At 35.9% G+C, this 27,227-nt stretch overlaps 2 protein-coding genes across 2 annotated transcripts; both read right to left on the reverse strand.

The window, feature by feature from the left end:
• Positions 1 to 10,088: 10,088 nt before the first annotated feature.
• Positions 10,089 to 14,886, reverse strand: LOC110887262. Its single transcript, XM_035980033.1, has 13 exons — positions 14,608 to 14,886; positions 14,329 to 14,523; positions 13,996 to 14,241; positions 13,768 to 13,888; positions 13,513 to 13,700; positions 13,165 to 13,422; positions 12,207 to 12,302; positions 11,907 to 12,008; positions 11,522 to 11,826; positions 11,261 to 11,437; positions 11,008 to 11,160; positions 10,398 to 10,493; positions 10,089 to 10,295 (listed from the first exon to the last, which is right to left on the reverse strand). The coding sequence occupies exons 1-11, from the start codon at positions 14,836 to 14,838 to the stop codon at positions 11,055 to 11,057; spliced, it is 2,025 nt and encodes a 674-aa protein (XP_035835926.1). The 5' UTR covers positions 14,839 to 14,886; the 3' UTR covers positions 10,089 to 10,295; positions 10,398 to 10,493; positions 11,008 to 11,054.
• A 2,873-nt stretch (positions 14,887 to 17,759) lies between these two features.
• On the reverse strand, positions 17,760 to 21,027 carry LOC110888688. Its single transcript, XM_022136201.1, has 4 exons — positions 20,052 to 21,027; positions 19,778 to 19,969; positions 18,757 to 19,557; positions 17,760 to 18,664 (listed from the first exon to the last, which is right to left on the reverse strand). The coding sequence occupies exons 1-4, from the start codon at positions 21,025 to 21,027 to the stop codon at positions 17,760 to 17,762; spliced, it is 2,874 nt and encodes a 957-aa protein (XP_021991893.1).
• Positions 21,028 to 27,227: the final 6,200 nt, after the last annotated feature.

Raw genomic sequence — 27,227 nt, forward strand, 5'->3', positions numbered from 1 at the left:
AGCCGATCGGACAGGGCAACCTGATCGAACAGGCTAGCCGATCGAACAGGCTGTTCGATCGGGCAGCCGCTCGATCAGGGATGCTGTTCGATCAGCTAACCCTTTCCACTTTTGGAAGCCTATAAATAGGGCTGTCCTTGTCAAGCTTTCCACTTTTGGAAAAGCTCTGACCGACCAGCCTTCTATCCTCGCCATTTCTCAGATTTCTCTCAAACCGGTAAGTATTTCGCTCTAATCCTTGTACGTTTTTGTTCATTAATCGATTCTCCATCTTTCTATCTTTCAAAACTTGGATTTCAACCGCGAAATCACCAAGATCTAGGTGTTCTTGGATGATGTCATCATGGTGTTCTTCAAGAACACTAAGTTTTGACATCATTCCACCATGAATAGCTTAGATCTAACCGATTTCCACATAAATAACCTAAAATCTACCAAAGATCTTAACATTTCACGGTGGAAAAGGATTGGAAGATGGGTTTTTATCTATCTTTCAACTCTTTTACACTCAAAACGGTGAAAACGAGACTTGAACCGATTTATAAATCAATCTAAACAAACACATGGTTCAAGATTCGGGTTCTACCGAGAGATATACCGATTTCGGGTTAAACGTTAAACTTAGGTTCCAAACCGTCTCTGACCGAGTTTGGGTGATTCCTGCTCGAGTCAGTGGGCTAAGTGGGGACTTCAGTTTTGTGGTTCAACTCGTGGTCAAACTATCTCCAAATCACACCAAGTAACGGGAATAACCAAGTGTTAAGAGATAGGCTAACCAGGTCAGAATGCTGGCCGAACGGTTAGGCTGTCCGATCGGACAGCCCAACCGATCGAGCAACACCAGCCGATCGACCGGGCTAACCGATCGACTAGCACTTAGACCCACCAACTCACAAAAGTGTGGTATTGACGAGGTACTGTTCGATCGACTACGCCACTCGATTGAACATTACTGCTCGAATCATGAGATACTATACTTCAACACTTAACCTTTTCGAAACATTGGAATGTCACCCGATCGAGCATGCCACCCGATCGAGTGACACTTTGCCAAACCTCAGCTGCTAACCGATCGGTTGGACCAACCGATCGAACAGACCGTTCGATCGGCCAACTTGAAAGGTAATGCTGCAAAAACCTCAAAAGTTCAAACCATCATACACAAACACATCCTTCACATCAAAGGAAGAAACAATCCACTTGAAAGAACCAGCCGATCGAGCCAGCCGGCCGATCGAACGGGACGTTCGAACGGACTTTAACCCAATCGAACAGCCCACTCGATCGAACAGCCGTCCGATCGAATGGTCTATCCGATCCAGTTTCCACTGTTCACTTTTTCCGCATTACTCATTGTATTGTTATCGAACTATTCAGGCTAACCTATTCCCAGTGCTCCTTTCAATTCACAACCAACCACTGTGAGTATACTCGATCCCTTTTTGCTTTCAGCACTTTTGGGTGTTACATACGTAATCTATCAAAATCACAAACGACACAACTATTTGAACGCTAACCTACTTGCATGTATTACTTGACTAAATGATTGCTGTTTATTATGTTTACACGTGGAGTGCTATCTGCCTGCTTTAGCAACATAGTACTATAGTTTGGACTCAGCACCCGTTCACACGGGGGTTGCTAAGGACAATTACTTGCATGGATTACAGTGGTAATCATGTATTGCGAACTGTCTCGGACAGTCAACTCGAAGTCGTTGGTATCGATGGTCCCATGTTGATAATTTACATGCATCGTTTGCCCTTGTGTACGTGCTTGGTTATGCGTAAACTTTTCGAACTTTATATGCTATATCAAACTTGTGTACTCACCTTTACATTATATGTATTGACTTTTATTTTAACGTATGTGACAGGTGTTTAAGCTACTAGCGTGCTAGGGAAGCGAGGCAATAATAAGCTTCTAGGAGCCTGTGACCTTAGGACAGTGTCCACATACCTGCTCCAGGGCCATAATTCTCTGTAGATCTTGTACTGGCACCTGTAGTCAGTAAGATCTACAGTTAGCCGTCTAGAAGTCTTAAAACAATATTTAATTCGGTCTGTAATAATTAAGAATTTGAGTTGTCGGAACAGTTCCCATATTGTTTAGTTGATTTCTATGATAACTTGTTATTATTTGGGACACGGTATGGGACGTGTTATATAACTGAATTGTATGATAGTTGTTATGGAAACTTCTGAACAATCTGTTCCGCTCAGTGCCGCGCCCCGATGATTCCGCCATCGGTTGGGGTGTGACATCTGTCGCATGGACTCAGACTCATACTACTAGCAGAACCCAACACGTCTTCTGTGATGATTCGAAACATTCCGAATCACTAGCAGAAGAACCCGACACGTCTTCTGTGATGATTCGAAACATTCTGAATCATGCCGTTTTTTCTCTTCCGGTTACCAGGCCTATCATCTCCGTCTACGTTTGGTTTCAGCTACTGGAGTGAAATATTTGTTGGAATTTGTGGACCAACTGAAATAACTGAATACAACCGGTCAAATCACACACTATATAAAGTGTAAAGTTATCGTGTGTTGTAGCTTGTAATAGATTAACTAGACCCCTATTCTATTCTTCATAGCCTTATTCCCACTCACAAGTTGTTGATACTGAGCTTCCTGATACATATCGTTCGTAAGAAACTTTTCGTGCACTGAACCTTCAGTTGTGTACTCTTCAATCTTCTTGAGTATTTTTCTAACTTTATGCTTGCATCCACCACAGTGAATATTAACTTTGAGTGAAAGAGTTTGGAAACTGAACGGTAAAAACGAAGTAACTGTTGGAATTTGTGGATTTCGGTTGGTTCAGAAACTTAACAAGAGAAGCAACTAAAAAAATACAATTGATATCTCTTCATGTTACGGAGAATGTTCTAGAAATTGAAGGAAAAGGAAAAGATTTGTTGAAATCAAATTCAACAGAGATAACTTAATACAATCGGTCAAATCACACACTATATAAAGATTACAGAGGTTTTTACCATATGTATACGGGCCGTATACGGTTTATACGGCCGTATACTCTCGGTAAAAAATTTTTTTACCGATCGTATACAATGTATACGAACGATATATACGGGTCGTATATTGTTACACGGCCCGTATACTATGGGTAAAAAATGGTAAAAATTGGTTTATTCTCTTTAATCTATTAGAACGATCCTTGTTTTGAGAACCTGATTCTGATTTAAACAATGGAATTTGTGGATCAACAGAAATAACTGAAAATAACTCGCCATTCTCTTGCACCTGTGTCCGTCACATGATAGAAGACGTGTCGGGTTCTGCTAGAAGAGTATAAGTATTCTTGGTTCAATACAAACTCTTCTGAATGACAAGAATACAACGTTCATGTATCACAAGGAATGACCGATCTAAGGCAGAGAACCTGATTTAGATACACAAATTCATCACCGGTTTCTACAGCACATACGCAATGAAGTATTAAAAGATGTTAGTTTCTTGACAGTATGGTTTCTCGACAAACGAAGTATTATCTGACATCATCTGTTCATCATTGTGTGAGACTAGCCAAACGAGGATGAAAGATACTCAAACCATTTGATCCCGTTGTTGCAAACTCCTTTAATGTGAGATTCTTCAAGTTTGCACATTTTGAGAAAATACCAATGTGTTTGTCAGCTTCGTCAACACACAAAGTGACATAATGACGTGGAAAAACAAGGACCAGATGTCGATTGTTGAAAGTTTGAACTGATTATTTGTTATCAGGTGAGTTCCAAGCATTTTATCGTGTGTTGTAATTTTAATGAAGCAATGAAGATTGAATATGCACTAGGGTTTTTTCTCTTCCGGTTACCAGGCCTATCATTTCCGTCTACATTTGGTTTCCTCAACGAAGAACCATCAGCCATTATCTGCCCTTTTTCCTTTGGTTTCTAGTTGATTTTGAGGGTGAGGGTTTTGCATTGATTCCTACGCTCCAATCATCTGCTTCCTGAATTGAATCTGAATCTGAATCTGAAAGTTAACTAGACCCCTCAAGTTGTCATTCGTAACAACTAAGCGTCTGGAGAAGAGTATGTTGATATAGGAGAGTTGAACCCGACACGTCTTCTGTGATGATTCGAAACATTCCGAATAACTAGCAGAACCCGATCCACTTACATTCGAATAACGCTGAGAATCCACAATGTCTGCTTGTTTTATTATCACAAAAGTACTGAACAACCGAGATAGACACAATAACAACGGTCTATTTGCTTCGTCCACTAGAACTATTTGTGTATGCATTCTTTTGGTAGTTAACAACGCTAATTAGAAAAAAAATCTGTAAAATTAATCATATCGATTGCTATAACAGGATGGATGTGACACACACAGATAGATAAGCTGTCACAGTTGTCAAGACTGTTTGTCGGGTTTCCAATGCTCACACAGGGTGATAAACAATGCTGATACGAACATATGTGTTTCGAAATAGGCTTTCTTCTTGGTTTAATGAAGTTACACGTAACATCTACTTATATTCAGATTTAAACAATGCCCGCCTCAACTGAGATAACGGACATCCATCAAGCTCAAAAAAAAAACTTGTGTTTCCCATAGTCACAAAAGATTGCGGTTTGTATTTCGCATAGCCAACGTTTCCGTAGTAAAAAACGGTTGCGGTTTGTATTTCGCATAGCCACCGTTTCCGTGGTAAAAAACGGTTGGGTTTGCACATTCAATCTTCAATACTTCATTAAAATACCACTAGTAGAAGAACCCGACACGTCTTCATGTTACGGAGAATGTTCTAGAAATTGAAGGAAAAGGAAAAGATTTGTTGAAATCGAATTTGACAACTATGACAGCTTATTAAAGGTAGCAATCACCTCCAATCATTTCCTGGTCAAATCACACACTATAAAGTTTAAAGTTATCGTGTGTTGTAGTTTGGAAAGATGACCGAACAGAGATCTGAATAACAAACTGTGGAGAACTTGTTTGTGTCGGGTTCTTCTGCTAGTTACTTGATCAACGGACTGATCGGTAACGTTACTCTACTTGTGCTCCGATTTAAGCGGCGTGTTCTGATCAACGTTGTTTAAAGGTGATGAACATGGTTTTCGTAACCGGTTCGGACCGGCTGGTTCAACCGGTCCAACCGGGGCTCGGTCCCTCAGCAAATATCACAAAAACATGTGTATTGTCACCAAAAGTCAAAACATGAACAGATCATAAGTATTGATGGTTAATTTCAACAACATTTGATGAAAATCTAACCTGATCCTTGACGATAACTTTTATACTATCATCGGATTCGGAGATAAGGGTTTTTCTTTGAGAGAGAATGGAACAGATTTGTGGTTTGATTTTATGAAAAAGATATGTAAGCACTAAGCTGAAAAGTTGAAGGGTTGTTGAAGTTTAAGGGTTGTTGAAGTTGAAGGGGTTTAAATATATTATATATATTGTGTCATCCGGTTTGTAAATCCGGTCCGACCGGTCAAACCGGTTCAACCAGTGAACCAGTAAGGCGTACGGTTCAATGTCTGATCCGGTCCTGAAAACCATGGTGATGAAGAGTTTAGAAACCCTAGAATGATGGTGCTTTTACGGGAAAAAAACGTGATAATTGAAACCCTAGAATGATGGTGGTTTTACGGGAAAAAACGTGATAATTGAAAAACATTAATCTATACGGCCCGTATACAGTTATACGGCCCGTATACATTTGGTAAACATCAAAAACCTCAGAAATAAATCCATTGAGCCGTATACTTTTTATAAATCGTATACACTTGTATACGGCTCGTATAACTATATACGGGCCGTATATAATAAATCAAAAAAAAACATTTTCTGCGCATTTTCCTTTTCAAAAACATTCTATACGGGCCGTATATTTTGTATACGGCCCGTATACACTAGGGATGTGAAAATAAAATCTAGGGGGTGTGGGAATAAGGGGCCATTATTATTCGAAAACTATTTGTAAAACTCTAAAAATAAAAAAAAAGAAATATAAGAACCCCACTTTATCTCTTCCTGTTCAATCATTAGCCAAAAACACAAAACTTATCAACTGATTTAGAGATCTACCTGTTCTTTGGTATAACTTAAAAGAATGAGCATTGAATTGGAGAGCTACATGCATCGGTCGGAACCCCTACCGGAACTTCGCCGGAGTTCACCGGAACCCTAGATTGCACTAGCAGTCATGAATGTAGCTTCCGGCGTTCTCCGATGACCTTCCCCTCCGGCAAAACTCTTACCCTCCAGCCACCACTCTGTTTATTTCCCCAAAATCATTACCTTTGTTCCTCTCCCCCACCCCCACACCCATTAGATCGACCTAATTAATTCACACCCTAAGCACAAATGCAGTGTTTGTGAATGGATTCGCGTGATTGCTAATGCTACCAAATTAAAGGGTTTGGAACCCAAATCAAACTGGGTAATATTAGAGTAACAAATAACCATACATTTGAACTACACTCTGAAATACACGAATTTAAATAAACCCAAGTGGAAAGAATTCCAAGATTTGAAGAAAACAACAATTTAGGAGGAGCCATCAGACAATTATGGGGTAAAATCTTATTTTTCTGTTAGCTCACGATTGGGACTTCATGTTTGATAGGGATGGCCGGCGATTCGATTTCCTTTCTCTGTTTATCTTGATATATTAGAGAGAGAAAAGAGGGAGATGGAGATTGGTTCAGATAAGAGAGATGAGAAAGAGAAGAGAGAGATGAGATGAGAAAGAGAAGAGAGAGATGCAGGTTAGGTTGTTCATATTAGAGAGAGAGAGAAAAATAGTTTTTATATTTCTTTTTTGTCTTTTTAATTTTGTAAAAATAGCCCCTGAATAATATTTCTTTACAAAATAGCCTCTAGGAATGTAAATGACAAGAATGCCCTTATATACAAGTCACATAACCATACTTAACCAAAAAATCTAACTGAGTTTGGGATAAAGGACATAACGTGTAGGATTTTGAAACGTTAAGGACAAAACTCGTCAAATTTAAAGGCAAAGGACACCGCCTGCAATTTGGTACAAACATAAAGGACAAAACTTGTAATTTACTCAAAAATATTTAGTCCATTCAAAAGTTTTTATTTGGCGTTTAACCAACATAATCAAATCAAACCTGCAATAACTGATTAATCTTAATCAGAATAACCGAAAACAGATTGCTTATAACTTTTTTGATAACCGAAGTGTGCGGTTATAGTTTCGGTTTTAGGTATTAAGCGAATCAAATCGATCCATACTCACCCCTAGTTCAAAATATTGATTAGTGAGTACCTTGCATTCGACTATAGAATAAATGGTAACGGACGTTACCTTTAAACAGTTCAAATCATAAAACTAAAATTCATGATGAAATTCTAAGGCATATATTATATTTTTTATGTTAGTCATAGATTTTCTTATATAATTAAATTCAAATTATGTCTAAGGCATATATTTTTTTGTTAGTCATAGATTTTCTTATATAATTACCTTGACGTTTTAGAATTACCAAAATAGTCATTCGGCGCCCACCAGCTTTCACATATCCCACGGTACTATATAATCAACCAGATAGGCATTGATCGATGGTACATTCATTTAACTTTCGTTGTTACAACTTGTAACTATTATATGAATGTTTTACGTGCAAACTATTAAACAATCTATTGTTTCCATATTATATACTGCAATTCAACCATACAGTTTCATATAGTATTTAGAAGCCGCGCTTTGTAGCAAGACCGTTAAACTAAACAAAAAGTAAATATAAAAACATTAAACCACACATGCGCATTTCGGCACGTTAACTTGTAAAAATTAAACCGAAAGTAAAACATAGAAAAGAATAACTACGTTAGCTATTAAACCACCCAAAAAATAAACGTAAAAATGTTGAACCGCACACACACATTGCAGTGTATTATATTAACTCATAAATTTTAGACCAAAACGTTGAACATAGGGCTGGCATAACGGGTCAACCGGATCTGTTAAGACACGAACACGACAAGACACGAACCCGAAACACGTAAACACGAACCCGACACGAAATCTTATCGTGTTAGATTTTCGAAACACAGACACGAACCTGTTAATAAACAAGTTACACGAAACGACCTCCTAAGACACGAAAAAATTACCAACGTATCATACAACCTGTTTAAGACACGAACACAACCTGTTTAAGACACGAACACAACTAAATTGGGGAAGTTGTGAACCGAATTGGGAATAGTGGTGTTTGTGAGAGAGATTTAAACATTAGGGTTTGGATTGTGAAAAAAGAACCGCGTATGTTTGTGAATAATTCATCCCAGGTTCCACGACTGATGACCCCATGTCCACACCCACATATAATATTTTTAAATTATTAACATGTACTTAACGGGTCTTAACAGGTTAACAAGTTTTAACCTGTTTAGACACGAAACTTGTTAAGGTCTTATCGTGTCGACCTATTTTAGACACAAAAACTGTTAAGGTCAAACACGAAACATGATAACTTTATGTAGCTCCATGTCGTGTTATCATGTTCGTGTCAACCCTAGTTAAACAACAAATTTGTAAAACATGAAAAACATAGGAGAATAAAGCGATAGATATTTGTAACTAATTTTAGAAGATGAAAAATAAAGGGACTAAAAGTAAGTAAGAGAAAATCGAATAGTGAGTGAGAAAAGTTGATAAATTATATAGGTAATTGTGTTTTTATTGTGTATATCGTGTATGTGGTTCGAGTGTATAGCATTAGTTGTATTGAATCCATTTCTTATGGTTATAAATAAAATTTATTACATTGTTTTGAGTTGATTAACCATTAGTTTTCTTCCAATACAATAAGCTATGTGGATTTTGACTACGATTAAACTAAAAAATATTGTGGATTTTGAATATGAAAAACTCAAAAATACGAATGATATATATAACAGCAAGATTATACACGTACAAGTAAAAATTGCTATGCCACAACGTATCTTTTAGCTTTTTAGGAGATTAGAAAATCATACGCAACAATAGTAGACACACGACCAATGAGTCACCCATTTTCTAACTAGATAAATAATTTATCATCTAGTATGGGTGTTCGTGGATTTGTCCAGTTTCTAGCTGAAACTAAACCAGATTCGAATTCAGTTTCAGCCGAATGTGTTTTTGTTTACTATCTTTTACCATTATTTGTTACTAATACTAGATTAAGCTTGTATAAGACCACCCATAGTGGTTGTAAATTTGGGCGTTTTTGGGGCTTAATCACGCCCAATATTGCCCTTTTGTCACTACGCATGGGCGTGATTGTTTTTTTTTTTTGGTTTGGGCGTTTTTTAAATCACGCTAAGAGGGGGAAGAATTGACCAATCAGATTTAAGCTTGCATTGTTTTGTCCAATAACATTTTTTAAATTGTTTTTTATTTTTTTTTTATTTGATTACAAACATAATGCCCCACAATCCCCATATCTTCACTACACCCATTTTAGAAATAGCCCAATAATGCCCAATTGCTAACTGAGCTGCCACATGTCGTAAAACGCCCAAAGGTGAATATTGTCTACTACGCATTGTCTAAATAAAATTAGGTTAAAATTGTAATTGAATTATTGATTCACTACTACAAAACAAATTTTTGCAGCGGTGGATTTGATTTGTAGAAGCGTTTTCCAAACGCTTCAAAAAGTGGTGCCTCAAAAAATAGGTTTTCTTTTGAAGCGTTTATAAAGACATTTTTAGCAGCGTTTAGGAAAAAATAAATTAAATAATAAATAGTTTTTAAAAGACATTTTTTACAGCGTTTTGAAAATAAGATAAAATAAATAATAAATATATTTGTAGCAGCGGTTTAGATAAATTTGGAGCCCTAAAATAAAAACAATAAAATAAATATATTATTTAGCAAAAAACCTGGAAATATATTTAAACCAATTGAGGAATACACCATTTACAATATTCTTTTGCTAGACAAATCTAGGGACACTTATTTAACAAACCTGGAACAACACCAAAGACCAATTCACAAATTTACAATATTCAAAAATTCAACACTGATTCATTATTTTCAAACCTGGAACATATATTCAAACCAAAATCAGAGACAAATTCACAAATTCAAAAGGAAACTCTAGATTGAATAACATTGATTTAACAAATCCAAACATAAATTTCTACGAGATATAAATCCATACTAAGAAAATAAAGAGTAATAACACCTAAATCTATTTAAAAGTATAGCTCCAATTTGGAAACATTTTCACAAAAAACCAAGGCATTATGATCCTTAGTAACTGGTCGATGTCCTTCTGTGTAGCAACTCTTGTTGTTTTCCAAATCAAAAAGAAACAAATAAATATAAGTTAGATCTAAACTATATACATATATAAACAATAAAAGACATGGTATATATAAAATACTTACGTTCGTGGGAAAATTTTCTTGGTATGTATAGACAAACTCCATCATATATCCCAACACCATGAATCCGCACTCCCATCCGCCATTTTGTTGTTTACACTACAATAAATTAACAATTAATTATGTAAAACTTAAGAAATTCAATTAACTAAAACATGCCTAAGTCATGTTATGTTTGATGTCATGCAAATCCTAGTAAACTTTTAACTGTGACCACCAACTAAGGATAAGACTAACAAACTGTAAATGATACTAGATGTTGATATAATTACTAGCCATGGAGGAGAGAATATAAAAAAATATAGACACGGGCTGGAGCATGCATGCACTTGGTTTATAAGATGCAATTGTAGAAAGTGTGAATGTCTAGAAATCGTTAGACCCACCTAAGAGCCGAACCATATGTACATTTAAACTGTTAGTTTCGGTTTTCGCGTTCTTCATAATTCAGTCCAGGTTTGGGACCGTTCCAGTTTGGTTCTAACTCAATGCTCAGCCTTAGTAAGTGTACACTCTGCTAAGGAAGCTGTTTTTTTCAATATAATAGTTGCGTTGATTGTTCAAAAAACAATTAACTATGACACAGAAATAACTAAGACATAGAAATGCATACCTCGACCATGCTCCATGTGAACTTTGTTCCCTTGAAAACATCTTCAATTACTTCCGAAGAAGATAACTGTTTTTGTCCTTGTTGCCCTTTAACGAATCCAAGATGAATACTTCTTTCTTTGTAGGAGAAATGATAAACAAGGACCAATGATCACTGAAAAAAGAAAGTTACAAAATAATTAAGTAAATTATAATTAATACGATAAAGGAAAGCTAATAACAATAGACTAATATGCAAAAAGAATATATATTACTTGGCTAAATATGGTGCAAGAAAGTATTGTTTGTCCATATGAAGCTCATATACACCAAGAATGTGACCTTTAACTTCTTCGGGATTACGTTGGCACATCTCACCGTTGATCGAGTTCGGACCGAAGAAAGCGCATGGGTTGCATCTTTCACCATCATTTGACATCGTATAAAACAACCTTAAATAAAAAAAAGTGTTCAGTTAACAAATTCAGTTATCTACAAATGAAATTGTACAAAATAGATAATTCAAAATAACTTACGCCGCAAACCAATGTATGATCGTGATATCAACCCAGCCGTTGGCGAATACTTGTAACAACGCCTCAATTTCAATGAAGTCTTTTAAGATGTAGGGATACATCCCGTCAGGGATAGAAAATTCGATTGGGACATGATTCAAATGATAATTACCAACATGCTTTTCTAATTCATTGACAATGCCTTGAACCCATGCAGGTCTTTCTTTTATTACATTCAAAGCATTCTTTATTTTTCGGGCTTGTTTTTCTTGATCAGATTCTTCATTTTGTGGTCGTAGAATTTGATTTACTATGGGTATCGCCCACTAAAATAACAAGAGACATGGTTATAACACACACAAAAATAATAAACAGTTGGTTTGAATACGGTGAAGTGATTAATTACCAGAGACTCGACAAAATCATCTGAATCGTCAAAATCAATTGCATCGATACGAACGGTGGACGGTCTTTGTTGTTGATCTTCATTGACTTCAGGCGATACGAACTAAAATAACAAACAATTTATTATAACATATAAAACAACTCAAACTAAAGGGTATAAATTACCTCACATATATAGACGAAAGTGTTTTTTTTTTTTTTTTTGGGGGGGGGGTAAAGATATAGACACATATATAGACTGAAGTGTTTTTTTTTTGGGTAAAGATATAGACTGAAGTATTCACTAAAGGGTATAAATTACCTTAGGTATATAGACTGAAGTGTTCGTTTCAATTTCACAAGCTGGGACCTTTCTCGAGACGCTATTTGATTTGTGTGGTGCCTCGCTGTTCAAAATCTACAATTAAACAAAAACAAAAATTTAAAACTAAACATGAAATTTACATAAATTACATCAGGGTGTTGTGAAACGGCAATTCAGAATATTAGAATATTGAGGACAAAATCAAGGATTGAAAGTCTATTTAAAGTTTAAACACCACATTTTAGTTTTCCTATTTGGATAGGTGGTGCTACAGAAAATATAAGTAAACATTAAGTAATATATATCATGGTCATCAAAGACGCTAGGCGCACTCAAGGCGCAAAGGCTGCGCCTGGGGCCTAGGCGCAAAGCGCCAAAAAAAGCGAGGGCCCGAGAAAAAAAAAAGCGCACTTAGAATATATTTTTTTAAATATATCATGTATTGAAAAATTATATTATCTTCAAATAAGTTAATCATAACTTGAATGTAATTAAAAAAATAATAAAGAAAAAACTTGATTAAATAATTTTGCCTATGAAGAATTTACTTTGAGCATTATGTTCATCCCCTAGAAATCATGTAACTGAACATTAATTAAATGCTTATAAAGAATTTAGCATTAAATAAATAAGAAAACTAGATTAATTATAAAGAAATTAGCATTAAAAACATAAAAAATCTGAATTAATTAATATGCATATGAAGATGAAAATTTTACGTTAACTTAATGTGGTCGCTGAAAAGAAAGTAATAAACTGAACATTTAATGACTATAAAGAATTTAGCATTAAATAAAAAAAAGCTGGATAATTATCATTAATTAAGCAGCGCCTTAAATACCTAGGAACTAAAGGCGCATTTAATGCGCTACGCTTGGAAATCGCGCCTAGGCGCAGAGAGCGCTCGCCTTTGATAACTGTGATACATATATATTTTTTAATAAACCAAATATACCTTTATAGCACTTCTTGGCCATTGGATAAAACCAGCAAGTGTGTCATCCATATGTTTAACTTCATCATCAGCAGTCTCTGAAGGGACATCCATGTCCTCATAACCTGGTAAGATGGTATCCACTTGTACTTTCACACAACCGTCTTTCATGTGTTTCGTATGTAAAGTCCTAATTCTAGTAGGATATGCCTGCCCCTTGGCTATCGTTATCTCTCTCGGCAAATCATCGACTGATAATAGATCACACTTACATATATCCTATAAAACCATATAACTCATTAGAATTATAAACTTTACTAAGATGTCATCCTCTTTACCCAAAATATAAATGTGTGTGTATGGAATTACATGAATATCTGGATAGTCCATATATGATCCACCCGGCACACAACTACGAAAACTCATGCTTGGGTCCACGCTTTGTCCATCCTGGTTCGCATTCACCATCTCATTACTTCTTGTTTGAGTGGTAGGCACATCATTCGGATTTGGTTGACTACCACATTTATACAATCCTCCATGAACTTTGGTTGAACCTATAAAGTAAATATTATAAAACACACATCTGAATATATATTTATACACACATAACAACCTCATTACCTATGACATATGAAACTGTCCGTGATTGGCCCCCGCGTTCAGGCCCAAAACATCTAGTTAATGGATCTTCCCGCCCTTGATAATACGTACCATCCGCTTTCATTTCACTCTCAGCATGGCCCTATAAAAATAAAAAATATAAATGCATAACATTCGACTAACTCTAATTTCTAAATATATGTGTGTGTGTGTAAAAAAATATAAATGTAAAACAGTCGACTAATTTACCAAAGCGTCGACTTTTGCTTGTATATCATTAACTTCATACAAGCCAGTTTGTTTGTTTCGACTTGCTCGGCCCGCAACCCACAATTGAGAACGTTGATGTTGTAACTTTTTAACAGAAGAATTTCTTTCCGAAAGTTGTTTCCATCTACCATCAAAGTTGTCCTTTAAACCCCTATATCCGGTGCGTCCGGTGCGGTGAAAGTTTTTGTTCTCTAGCGCACTTGCTCTTGCTTTGGCACTTTTTTCCTATGCATAAATCAACAAACAATTGTTAGTAGTTTCAAAAATATATAATAGCAGCAACAACAACAATAATAATAATAATTAACATACCAAAAATTTAGCCTTTCTCTTTGACGCAACAAACAGAGGCCATTTTGATCGATCGAGAAACTTATAATCGTCAAAAGGTTCTTCATTTTTCATTACGTATTTTCTATAAAGCTTACTTCTCCAGTTAGTACAATTTTTCTTAGCTTTTTTAAGGAAAACCTCCCTTGGCTCATCGTCGGGAATATTCCAGTAATCCTAATTATTTACAAAACAAAAGTTAAATACGATGATTAACAAATATCACATTTCTAAAATATTACATAATATCAAATACAATACCTTAGCATCCAACCAAAGATTTTCCCACCTTTGCCTGTCAAATTCTTTCGTAGGAATATGATACGGAAACCTTGCTCTTAATGTTAATCCTAACCACGAAGCAAATTTACTTTTTTGTTTACCCATCGCTATCATATCATCATCAAATTCAACGTGCAATTCGTCTTCTTTCAGTTTCTTTGAACAAGAAGCAACACCTCTTTTACCTCTACTTCTACCTCTGTTAGACATATCTTCAGTATACTATTAGCCAAAATAGATAATATAAGGATAGTTATTCAAACGTACAACGCAAATTGAGCCAAAAAACGAGACCTATCAAAATGAAAAAAGAGTCAACACTAATATTGCTATATCCAAATAACCTTCTCTGTACTACATTTTTTTATGTTGAAATATCAATATTGATGAATGTTAAAATTCAGGTTTAGTCTTAATAACACAGAACCTGAAAAATACCCTTATAAACCTTTAATTATAAGTTACTTGTAGTCAAGTTTACTGTTTTATGCTTTATCAAAGTCGTTTAAGCACAGCTTGTTTACGGATCGAAAGCAATATACATGCTTTTAAAGCATCCACACATATGGGACCACAATCATACTATATATATATATATATACACGTGCAATTCATACTAATTAAAAATAAAAAACCATATATGAGACTAGAATCATACATATACTTACAAAGTGCAATAGAATACAACCATTTAGAAATCAGAGACCGCATTCCAGAATCCATAATAACAATAGAGAAAAATCACATAAAGGGGCGATTGACAGTTAATTAAACCTAACTTAAATCATCATCAGTTTCAAACAAAATCACATAAAACATACTAAATATATAACAGAGGGTAGAATAACATCACCAATTTCAAGTAGATTTTGTGGATGAAATGTGTTCTTAGATGAAAATGCAGCTGTGATAGAAAAATCCTAACTGTGCTTTGTAACCAATTTGTGAAGCAATCACGTATTTAACTGAGATTTGGAGCAAAATCCGTGAAGAAACTGCAACCCTAACTGTGAACGAGCGGGAGATGAAAACTAATTGGCGCTAATTGGGAATCTAGGAAAATCTTTGACGGTTTAGAACATTGTGGGTTTTTCATAAAGCCATTAAAGCCTTCTATGAGTTTGATACACTAAATTTATAGTTTATAAAAAAGATATTAAATTAAAAGAATACATAACATAATATTTAATATATAAAATAATCGAATATGTTTGTTACCTATTAGATAGGAATGATTACCTATTAGATAGGAATGATGATGATACTTAATGAATCATGCAAAAGTTGCTTTGGAAATCGACGAGTATGGTGTAACTTTCAAAGATGGGGTTTTAAATTTGTCACTAAAAAGTCATATAATATTAGACTTGTATAGACAAAATAAGCTACTAATTTATATTCTCAAAAACCCCATACCAATTAAATTGCTTTGAACACAATTAGGGATGACAATTGAACTCGAACCCGACACACTTGGGATAGGTTTGGGGTCGGTTAATCGGGTTTGAGACGGGTTTGAACTAATTTTTATTTTTTTCGCGGGTTTGGGATTTGGTGCTATACAAGTTTACCCAACCCAATTACCCGATAAAGTAAACCCGTTTATCCGATTGTACACACGATATAATTTCTTTTATTTTTTTTAAATATGTACATATATAACACATCTTTTTTTCTATACACATAGGTATTTTGTTTCGTATACAATATAGTTATTTGATATATTTCTTTAGTGATAGTACTAAATGTAACTGATTAGTAGTTACCCGATGGGTTTTGGGTCGGGTATATCCAACGGGTAAACTTTTTAAAATCAATGGGTTACCCGAAACCCGCGGGTATATCCGATACCCGATGGGTATTTACCCGCTAGAAACCCCACAGATTTTGGCACAAGTTTAGGACAAGCTTATCTAATTGGGTTTTGAATTGGGATTACCTAAACTCGTCCCAAACCCGACCCATTACCATCCCTAAACACAACTGTCATTATTACTCTCTTTTATGTCAATTCAATTCTAATTTATACCTTTATTAAAAAAATAAACATGAAGATGAAGAGTTCCTACTCTGCATCCCAACATATGTTGAACAAAGCATTAAAGTAGTACTCAGTTTGCTTAAAGTTCAAATTACAAACTAAAAATTATATATAATTTTATCGTTCTACTTTAAATACACAAGTCCAACAATAGTTAAATATTTACATAAATCCATCTTATAAAGATAGCAAAATAACTCATACCTCTGTTTATATCTAAATTCTATAGACTAAGTTTTAATATATTACAATACTATAGAATAAATTCTAATATATAATTAGGTATATTTACAATAAAATCCATAAATTTGTTAAACAAGTTAAATATGATATAATGGTAGTCTAAACGGGTGATGGTGCTTTGGCTAGTGGTGATGGTGTGTCCCAACCGCGGTGGTGGCGATAGTTAGAAGGGCAGTGCTATGAGTGTAAACGAGCCAAGCTATTTGTGATTGATTTAAAAAAAAACTCAAAACAAGCCCGAAGCCAAACTTCACTTATTGAGGTTGAGCGGGTTTGCAAGCCCATACGAACGTATTACTTATACATTTGTAAAATAAATATTAAATTAAATATATATTTATCTAATAAAAACTTATTTAGTTTACTACATTGTGGATTAAAAACTTATTAAAATGATAGGGAGAAACGGTTGAGTAAAATAAATTTTAAATCAAATAGATATATGGAATATCATAAACTCAATCCAATGATTATCTATGTTTAAATTTTAAAATGATAATATTTGGAAGCGGATATAAATTATATATAGCCTTATTAACATCATAAATATATTCAGATAAACTAACACTTAAAAAATGGAGTTTACTAGATGACATATATGAAGGTTGAAAAACAAGCCAAAATTCATACGGAATCGAAATCAAGTATAATAAAATATTGAGTGCTGAGGCATAATTAATGAAATATCACCAAGTCAAACGAATTCGAAGAGCTAGAGCTATAATTTCCAATTATTCCTATAAAAAAGAAAACAATTATTAATAAATTGACAATTATAAAAAAATAGATTTGGAAAGAGTATATATATAGAGTATCAAACCTTTATCAATTAATTCAACACGGTACATCAAACATATATCCCATCGGTGTGGTCAGATCGTAAGTATGCACTGGTCTGATCATTTGCATCATTCCCTGGTTGAACATCGACAGAAAATGGTGGTAGGTCGTCAAACTGGTTGTATTCTTCCTCGTCGACGACATCATCAACACCAAGGATACGTCGTTTACCTTGCAATACAATGTGGTATCTTCGTTTGCTCAGGTCATTGACAAAGAACACCTGTGTGACTTGTTCTGCGAGGATGAATGGTTCGGATGCATATGAATTTGTTGCGAGGTCGACTTGTGTAAAACCATATTTGTCAACTATAACACCTGTATGGTTATTTACCCACTTACATTTGAACACAGGTATCTCGAAGGCATGGTAATTCAATTCCCAAATTTCTTGTATGACACCATAATAAGAATCCTTGGCAATTCTTATCCTTGTAGAATGATTATTCTTGTCAAACTCTGCCCTTGATGCTATCACTGTAACTCCACTATTCTGCATTGTACTTTTTTCATCTTGATCTTTTGTGTAAAACGTATAGCCATTAATGTCATACCCTTGATAAGTTGTTACTCTAACATCTGGACCCCGCCCCAACCTTTCTACGGTTTTATCAACATTTTTTTGGCCAGAAGATCTCATTACCTTAGTTTCAATCCAATCAGCAAACTCTTTGTTATGCTTCTTTTCATACCACATTTCGCTCTTACCCGGGTATGTTGACCGTAATGTTCCCTTGTGTTCGGTAATGTATGGAGCAATACAAGCCATGTGTTTCAGGACCTCAAAATGTGCAAGTTGTAAATCATCATGGTTTGGGAGGATTGTTTTCATACCAACACCTCCTTTCCCTGCAAGTCTACCCGAGTGACGAGATTGAGGAACACCAATACTTTTGACACCATCCAAATAACCTGTGAATAAACCAGTTATTACATTGTAAATTATAACTAATGAAACTTATATATTTTACTATAATATACTACAAATGTTATGAAATCAATACCTGTGCAAAACTCAGCCACCTCTTCAGAAGTATATCCTTCAACAATGCTACCCTCAGGTCGATTATGGTTTCGTACATAACCTTTTAAGAAACCCATATATCTTTCAAAAGGGTACATGTAGCGTAGAAATACAGGGCCACATGTCTGGATTTCTCCAACGATATGGATTACAAGGTGAACCATCACATCAAAAAAAGACGGAGGAAAGTACATCTCAAGTTCACAAAGCGTGATGATAATTTCTTTTTGCCACTCATTAAGTGACTCGGGCTCAATAACTTTTGAGTGTATCTTGTTAAAAAACAAACAAAGTTTTGTAATTGTATGTCGGAGGTAATCCGGTAACAATCCACGTACTGCAATTGGAATCATATGTGTCATCAAAACATGACAATCATGAGACTTCATACCAAGCAATTTTAAGTCTTTCATCGACACCAGCTTTTTAATGTTTGCAGAATAGCTGGATGGAACTTTAATATCTTGTAAACATTTACAAAACTTTGTTTTTTCATCTTTTGACATAGTATAGCACGCAGGTGGCAGATAAAATTTTCCTCCGGGTGTCGCGACAGGAGCAAGTTTTTTACGTATTCCCATTTCTTCCATGTCTTTACGGACATTAATCCCATCTTTAGTTTTCCCGGGTATGTTTAACAATAAGCCTATCAAGCTCTCACATACATTTTTCTCTATATGCATTACATCTAGACAATGTCGAACTTGTAAATTCTTCCAGTAAGGCAAATCCCAAAAGATTGACTTTTTTTTTCCAAATGGCTTCTTTCTCAACCCGATTTCTTTTTCCCAACACAACATTTAGTTTTTCAACTCGTGAAAATGCATTAAATCTTTTCCTCATTGAACGGTCCTCAACAGTTCCATCAAACTCCTCTTTTTTATTTCGATAACTATGACCTTGGGGAAGGAATCTTCGATGTCCCATGTATACAGTTTTTTTGCAATTATTTAACCACATAGAACTTGTATCATCTTCACAAATAGGACAAGCTGACTTACCTTTCGTCTTGTATCCTGACAAATTACCATATGCTGGAAAATCACTTATGGTGCAAAAAATCATGGCCCGCAATTTAAAATATTCTTTCTTATAAGCATCATATACTTCTACACCTGTATTCCATAGAGTTTTTAAGTCATCAATTAAAGGAGACAAATAAACATCAATGTTATTACCAGGTTGTTTCGGACCTTGAATCAACAAAGACATCATTATGTATTTTCGTTTCATGCATAACCACGGTGGAAGATTGTAGAAGAACTGGCCATGTACTATGACGACTGCTCATGTTTCCAAAAGGGTTGAACCCGTCTGAACTAAGTCCCAACCGTATGTTTCTTATCTCGTTACCAAACTCAGGAAACATGTTATCAATATTTCTCCATTGGGGTGAATCCGCTACATGTCTTAATTTTCCATCCTTTACACGACTATCTGAATGCCAACGCAATAACTTTGCTTCTTTCTCATCTGAAAATAACCGTTTCAGTCTAGGTATAATTGGGAGGTACCACAACAATTTAGCTGGTGGTCCATTTTTTGTCACATCATCGTTAACTTCATCTGTTTCAAATTTACGCTTATACCTTGACACACCACAATAAAAACATTTATGATCTTGCTTGAAATCCTTTACATACAACATACAGTCATTTGGACATGCATGTATTCTTTGAACTTCTAATCCCATCGGACACGTCATTTTTTTTGCTTGGTATAACGAAATTGGTAACTCATTACCTTTTGGAAGAATGTCATGTAAAAGCACTAATAGATCTGTAAAACTTTTATCACTCCATCCGTGTTTTGACTTTAAGTTAAACAACTTCAACACAACATCTACTTTACTAATCTCAGAACCGGTATATAATGGTTTTTCTGAATCATCAATTAGCTTCTTTAACTTTTCTTGATCGATATCATCAACATTAGTCTCTAAATCATTAAGCATTTCACTTAAATTGTCACTAGGGACATTTAAATTGTCACTGCGGACATTTAAATTGTCATTGTCATGATTGCCTAAACTAATTGACGACGTGCCATGTTCAACGCGTGATTCCCCATGCATTGACCAACAAGTGTATTTAGGCATAAAATCATCTTTCATCAAATGAAACTCTATATCTTTGACATCATCATATTGTTGGAAATTTTTACAAATCATACAAGGACACCAAATCTTTTGACTTCCAACATTCAATCTATTAGCTTCGGCAGCTTTAATAAAACTTTCTATGCCATCCATATATGCTGAGCTAGTACGTGCACTATCGTACATCCATTTTTTACGATCCATCTAAAAATTAAAATAAATAAATAAATGATATAAACGTGTGTGTGAAGAAAACGATAAATGAAATTAGTTGTATTTCAAGCTATCAATAAACAACGAAAATAAACGAAGTATTAACCATATATATAAAAAAATGTAATATAAAAAGAAACTTCTAACCTAAAAAGAATTAAATGGTGGTTTTTAATGACTTTCAACCTAATTAACTTTTGTGTCGCTCAAACTATAAATAAACTAAATAACTAATACGAAAATACATATAATCTATACTATCTAATAAAGCAAACCAATTAGAGACATGTCAACCATTAAGTTAATCTAGAGATTCGTTTTCCCGCCTAATTAATTAGTAAGTTATATAATTAATTTCCATACAAATTTTTTATTATGGAGGAAAAGTTGATAAAAAAACGTTATCTTAAAAGTATACAAACATTAAGGATTGTAATTGATATATATTGCACTAGAATTTCAAATAATTATCTATATGTAACTTGTAAATGAATAAAGAACTAATTTATTTATATAGCTTCATCCTACCAAATTTTAGATATCATTTATGAAACAATGTATTTATCCGAATTACATTATGTAGAATATTAATTTATAATATTATATTATATACACGTTTTATTTAACATGAATTTAATATATATATATATATATATATAATACAAAACTTTCATTATAATTAAAAGATAACACTAAAAAAGAATATACTCTTAAAATAATTCATTTATCATCTCAAAACAGAATGTAGACGGGCAACATCGCCACCCCTTTCTGAATTTGTCACATTAATATTCATTTTTAAATACATATCTTAACGACGGTATATGTTAACAAATTATATTGTATTTTATTTTATTAGTATAATAAATGGATTTATTCAACCTTGCAATGCATATATTTTTGAAAACATATTGTTTATTATTAATTATATAACATTATATTATCAACACGTGTAATACACGAGGTTGTAACCTAGTAAAATAATACAATCAAATTAGAACCTAAATTGTATGAGCATTTGGTATCGGGTACTGGTATTGAACTGTACCAGGTATATTTGGTAAGGGTTGAGAGGACATGAGGGGTAAAAATTAATACAAAATAAACACTTATTTAATTTTAATATATATATATTAATAAATATAAATATATAACAACGTAACCAAAATTTCTAACCTGTATCTACTTAAATGATGATGGTGAACCAAGTTTTTTTTTTTCCGGACGGCTCTTTCTGATGATATATTTGTATACAGTTGACGCGATATTGTATGCTATCAAGAAATACACGCCAATACATAAATGGATTAATTAATTAATGAATAACTATATATAAAAGCAAATATAATATAATTAAAATTTCCAAAGCTTCAATTGACGTGATGATTGAGGAAGAGTTAGGAATTCAATGTGACTGTTGTTGAGGAATTGCATAGGATGAAAGGTTGAAGATGACCAATTCTGTATTTTTTTTAGATTGATGAGTTATTTATATTGATAGGTATTGGAAACTGATAAGATTGATTTTACTTTTTAAAAATAAAAATTATACAAGAGGAAAATTATAATCAGACGAAAAAAAGGGTATTCTGGTATATCCCAAAAAGAAGGGTATTCTAGTATATCCATCCATGTTTCGAGATTTAATTTTGTTTAAATAAATTAAAGTCGGTATTTTTTGGATGTGTATGGTGATTATTAATAGGATTTCAAAAATTATTCAAATATCTTCGGGATTTAGGTAGTGTTTGGTATGCAATAATGAGAGGTGGAATGGAATGGATAATTACGAGGGAATGAAGAAAAGAGTGTTTGGTTGGTCAATGAAATGGAATCACCCATTCCAAAAGGCATTCCATTCCTTCAAAATCATTCATTTCACCCCTCATGTTTTTTCCATTCCATCCCCTCTTGCACCATTTATCAACACAACAATCCACCACCTTCGCCACAACCCACCACCACCTTCGCCACAACCCACCACCACCTACCACCACCGCCATCGTCGCCAACCGTCACCTGTCATCCGCTACCACCTCAACCCGACAGCCACCGTCACCGCCGCCACCCACTCGCCACCGTTATCACCCACAGTCGTGACCAACCGCCAACGCCACTCGCCGCCGCCCACCACCATTGTAGACGCCACCACCACCGTAGACGCCACCACCACCGCCACCGCCACCACCAACCGCCGCCGCCGCCACCTCTGCTACCACCCACCACCAACGGCCACCTTGCTGCCACCACCATTCGTCGTCACCGCCGCACCGCCACTCGCCGACACCACCACCACCCATCGCCGCCGCCGACACCCACCACTGCCACCTATAACCACCCACAATCACTACCACCGACCACCACCACCACCACTCACCGTTGTATTTATTACTCCGTTTTTCTTGTCTATCAAACAGTACACAATAATAATTCATTCCATTCACACATGGTAACCAAACAAAACATGGAATGCTAATGATCCATTGCATTCCCTCATCCATTCCATTACCTCGTTCATTCCATTCCTTCGTTCATTCCATTACCTCATACCAAACAGACCCTTAATATATAACAAAAGAAAGTAGGAATGTAGGATGCTCCAAATAAAAACAAAAGAAAGTGGGAACTCTTTTGTATAACCCTTTTGTTCATAATTGGTAAAAGTAAATAAATATATACTTAATATATTTCAGTTTTGATCAGAGTAGCGGCGCTAAAGCTAATTTTAGATTAAAATATTATTTTTCGTTTTAAACCAACGCTTCTAAACGTATTGCCTTTAAAATTTAGAAGTAAGCATTAACATAAAAAAAAAATATAAACCGCTTCTAAAAGGATATAGAAAAAATTAGCATTAGAGTGATTCTTTTTTGAAGCGCTTTATGATATACCGCTTCTAAAAAGAAAGTAGGAACGCTTCTAAAAACAACTTTTGTACTAGTGATTTATGCAAATAACAAAACTTAAATAACCATCATTTCTTATCCGGTCTTTTCACTTTGAATCGAATTCAGATTTTAAAACTTGAAAACCCAATTAAATTTCGATTTAAAGTTTAAACCAACCACTAAACAAAGTTTAAACCAACGATGAAAGTAATAGATGGCTAATAAAGTATCAGGATCAACATATGGACTTGACTTTGTTGTTTGTAGTTTTAGGGATTTTGATTTCTACTAATTATTACCACTTTCATCTTTTTGTAGTGTTGAAGGGGTATGGCCCCAAAAAAGCCGCGCAAACCTTCGTCAAGGCTGCGCAAAGGGCCATACTCCTTAGTCAGCATTTTCTCTTGCTAAGGCAATCTCGCGCGATTACCGCCATATCCGACGAAGAGGCGCGAGGGCCAATCAGAAGAGAACAATCACGATACTTAGCAATCTGATAAGAACCTTCAGTACCTGTAAGCCGCGCAACCCACAGAAAGGTTGCGGCGCGAGACCAGGGTAGGAAGGTACAAAGGGCACAAGTGGCAGAGAAAAGGAGCCAATGAACATCCAGCAGGCTCCGTTCAATCGTGCGCCACGATCGTCTGACGTACAGAGAACGAGAAGTACTTAAGGACGCCTACGTGGCACCAATCAGAGGACGGAGACATCTGTCCCACGATCCCCACTTGTCTGCTGATGGCAGAAGGACGACAGGGCCGACAACAATGACACGTGGCTCCAATCAGGGCGCGCCAGCGCTGGAGAACTTCTAGAAGCCACTAACGGTCGACACCAGTGAGACAAAGAGCATATCCATTGTGTCGTCGATTACCGGCCCAAGGCCATCAGCCCATATCCTCTTACACCTCTCCGGCTATAAATAGAGATCTCACTCCACAGGTTAAACATTCCATTCCCTCTACTCTCACTCTTAATACTTAATTATCCTCCCAAAGCAGTCGCTTATTCTCACGCCGGAGCCCGGTTAAGAGGGAAACCCCCACATTCCCCTCTTAACGAGTAACGGTGTTTTGTTTTGCAGGATTAGCGGTCCAAGAAGAAGCTCAGAAAAGTCATTAGAAGATTAACCATCATGATAGAAACATAAACCAAACTGATTATCCCCATAATTAGTTCCGTGTTTCTTCATTGGCGCCCACCGGTTTTTTCTACAACCATTTTCATCTTCTTTTTTATGAGTTTTCGACATCTTTCCTCCTTCGATCATGGCTGGTCAAGGAATCATTCCCGAGGTTGGTTTCGGAGCAAACTCTAACGGGGCGTTGGGCGAGGGAATCCAAAACATCCAAGCCCAACACATCGAAGAAATTGGTGAAATCACTCGACCCGTCGTCATTACCGGTATTATCGGCCATTATGAAACGGAATATGTCTTCATCGACCCAGGAAGTACAGCTGACATCATCTATGAGCAGTGTTTTAACCAGTTTGACGAAGACGACAAAGCGAGACTCGAGCCAGTTGATTATCCATTGTCCGGATTTTGCAATGAAATGGTTTTTCCACTAGGCCAAATTAGTTTCCCTGTCACGCTCTCTGACGGGAAACATTCAAGAACAACGAACGTAAACTTCATGGTAATGCCCGTCAAATCGAGGCATGATGTGTTGATTGGGAGAGAAGCCCAAGGCGAACTAAACATGGTGACTTCCACTCCCCACTTAGCAATAGGGTTCCCAACCAAGACGGGAGTGGCAATCATCTACGCCAAAAAAGAAGTAATGTCAACGGAAGAGTTGCGCCCAACAAAAGCGGCGAAGGTGTCAACAACTGAGCTAGAGAAGTGGGTGTTAAACCGCAAGTACCCAGAGCAAACGGTAACAATAGGCCACGCCATTTCATCAGATATCAGAACACACCTGAAGCAACTGCTGTTCAGGAATATGGATATATTCGCCTGGACCCCGGCAGACATGACCGGGGTCCCGCGCGATATTACGTAGCATTGCTTAAACACCTACCCCTCTGTTGAACCAAAAGTCCAAAGACGGCGCAGCTTAGGGGTAGACAAAACCAAAGCAATGAATGAGCAAGTATGTGAACTACTCAAAGCTGGAATCTTGCGAGAAGTACGTTATCAAAGTTGGGTCGCGAACCCAGTAATGGTGGAAAAGGCGAACGGAGGATGGCGAATGTGCGTTGACTATACTGATCTCAATAAGGCATGCCCTAAAGATTGTTACTCTCTGCCCGAGATCGACAAAAAAATAGACTCCCTCGCGCCATACAGATGGAAATGCTTCTTGGATTGTTACAAGGGGTACCATCAGGTCCAAATGAAGCTCGAAGATGAAGACAAGACAGCTTTTAGAACCGATCTCGGGATCTTTTGTTATACAAAGATGCCATTCGGTCTGAAAAATGCTGGCGCGACGTACCAACGCCTGATGGACAAGACTTTTGCGGGGGACATCGGGAAACAAATCGAAGTTTACATCGATGACCTGGTAGTAAAAAGTCCCGAAGAAGACCAAATGTTGAAGGAAATCGAGAAAACCTTTAACTCACTGAGAAGCGTGAACATGAAATTGAATCCAGCCAAGTGTTCGTTTGGTATGGAGGAAGGGAAATTCTTGGGCTTCATAGTCACCAATGGCGGATTTAAGGTGAATCCAGAAAAAGTCCAAGCAATAGAGCGCATGCCATCCCCCAAAACAATCAAGGAAATGCAAAGGCTAGCCGGCCGTCTGGCCGCGCTTAACCGTTTCCTGTCAAACCACGCCGCAAAGTCGTATCCTTTCATAACTACTTTGCGCAACTGTGTAAAGAAGCAGGAATTCAGATGAACGCTGATGTGTGGTAAAATACACATATTTGTGCTGTGTAAAATGTATAATTTCTGTATTTTATTTATTTTATTTAGTTTTTAGTATTATATTACATTATTTGATGTTTTGGCAGGTCCTGATGCAAATGGAACGAAAATGAGTAAAAAGAAAATAACCAGCCAGTTGGGTTGAGTAGGGCGCCAGTGACCGAAGAAAATTTACCGCTATTTTATGTGATTGGACCGAGCTCACTTATTTCTATATTATCAAAGTTGCAGCGCTGAATTGCGAATAAAGAAAAGTTATTTAAATATAACTAAAAAAAAGATGAGGGACCATTATCGTCTAAGCCTAAAAGCCATATTACAAGATTATAGTTCAGGCTCTTTTGCTGTTGACCGAGTATCTTTGGGTTGACCAA

Source organism: Helianthus annuus, chromosome 11, assembly GCF_002127325.2.
Source record: "Helianthus annuus cultivar XRQ/B chromosome 11, HanXRQr2.0-SUNRISE, whole genome shotgun sequence".
NCBI classification, from domain to species: Eukaryota; Viridiplantae; Streptophyta; class Magnoliopsida; order Asterales; family Asteraceae; genus Helianthus; species Helianthus annuus.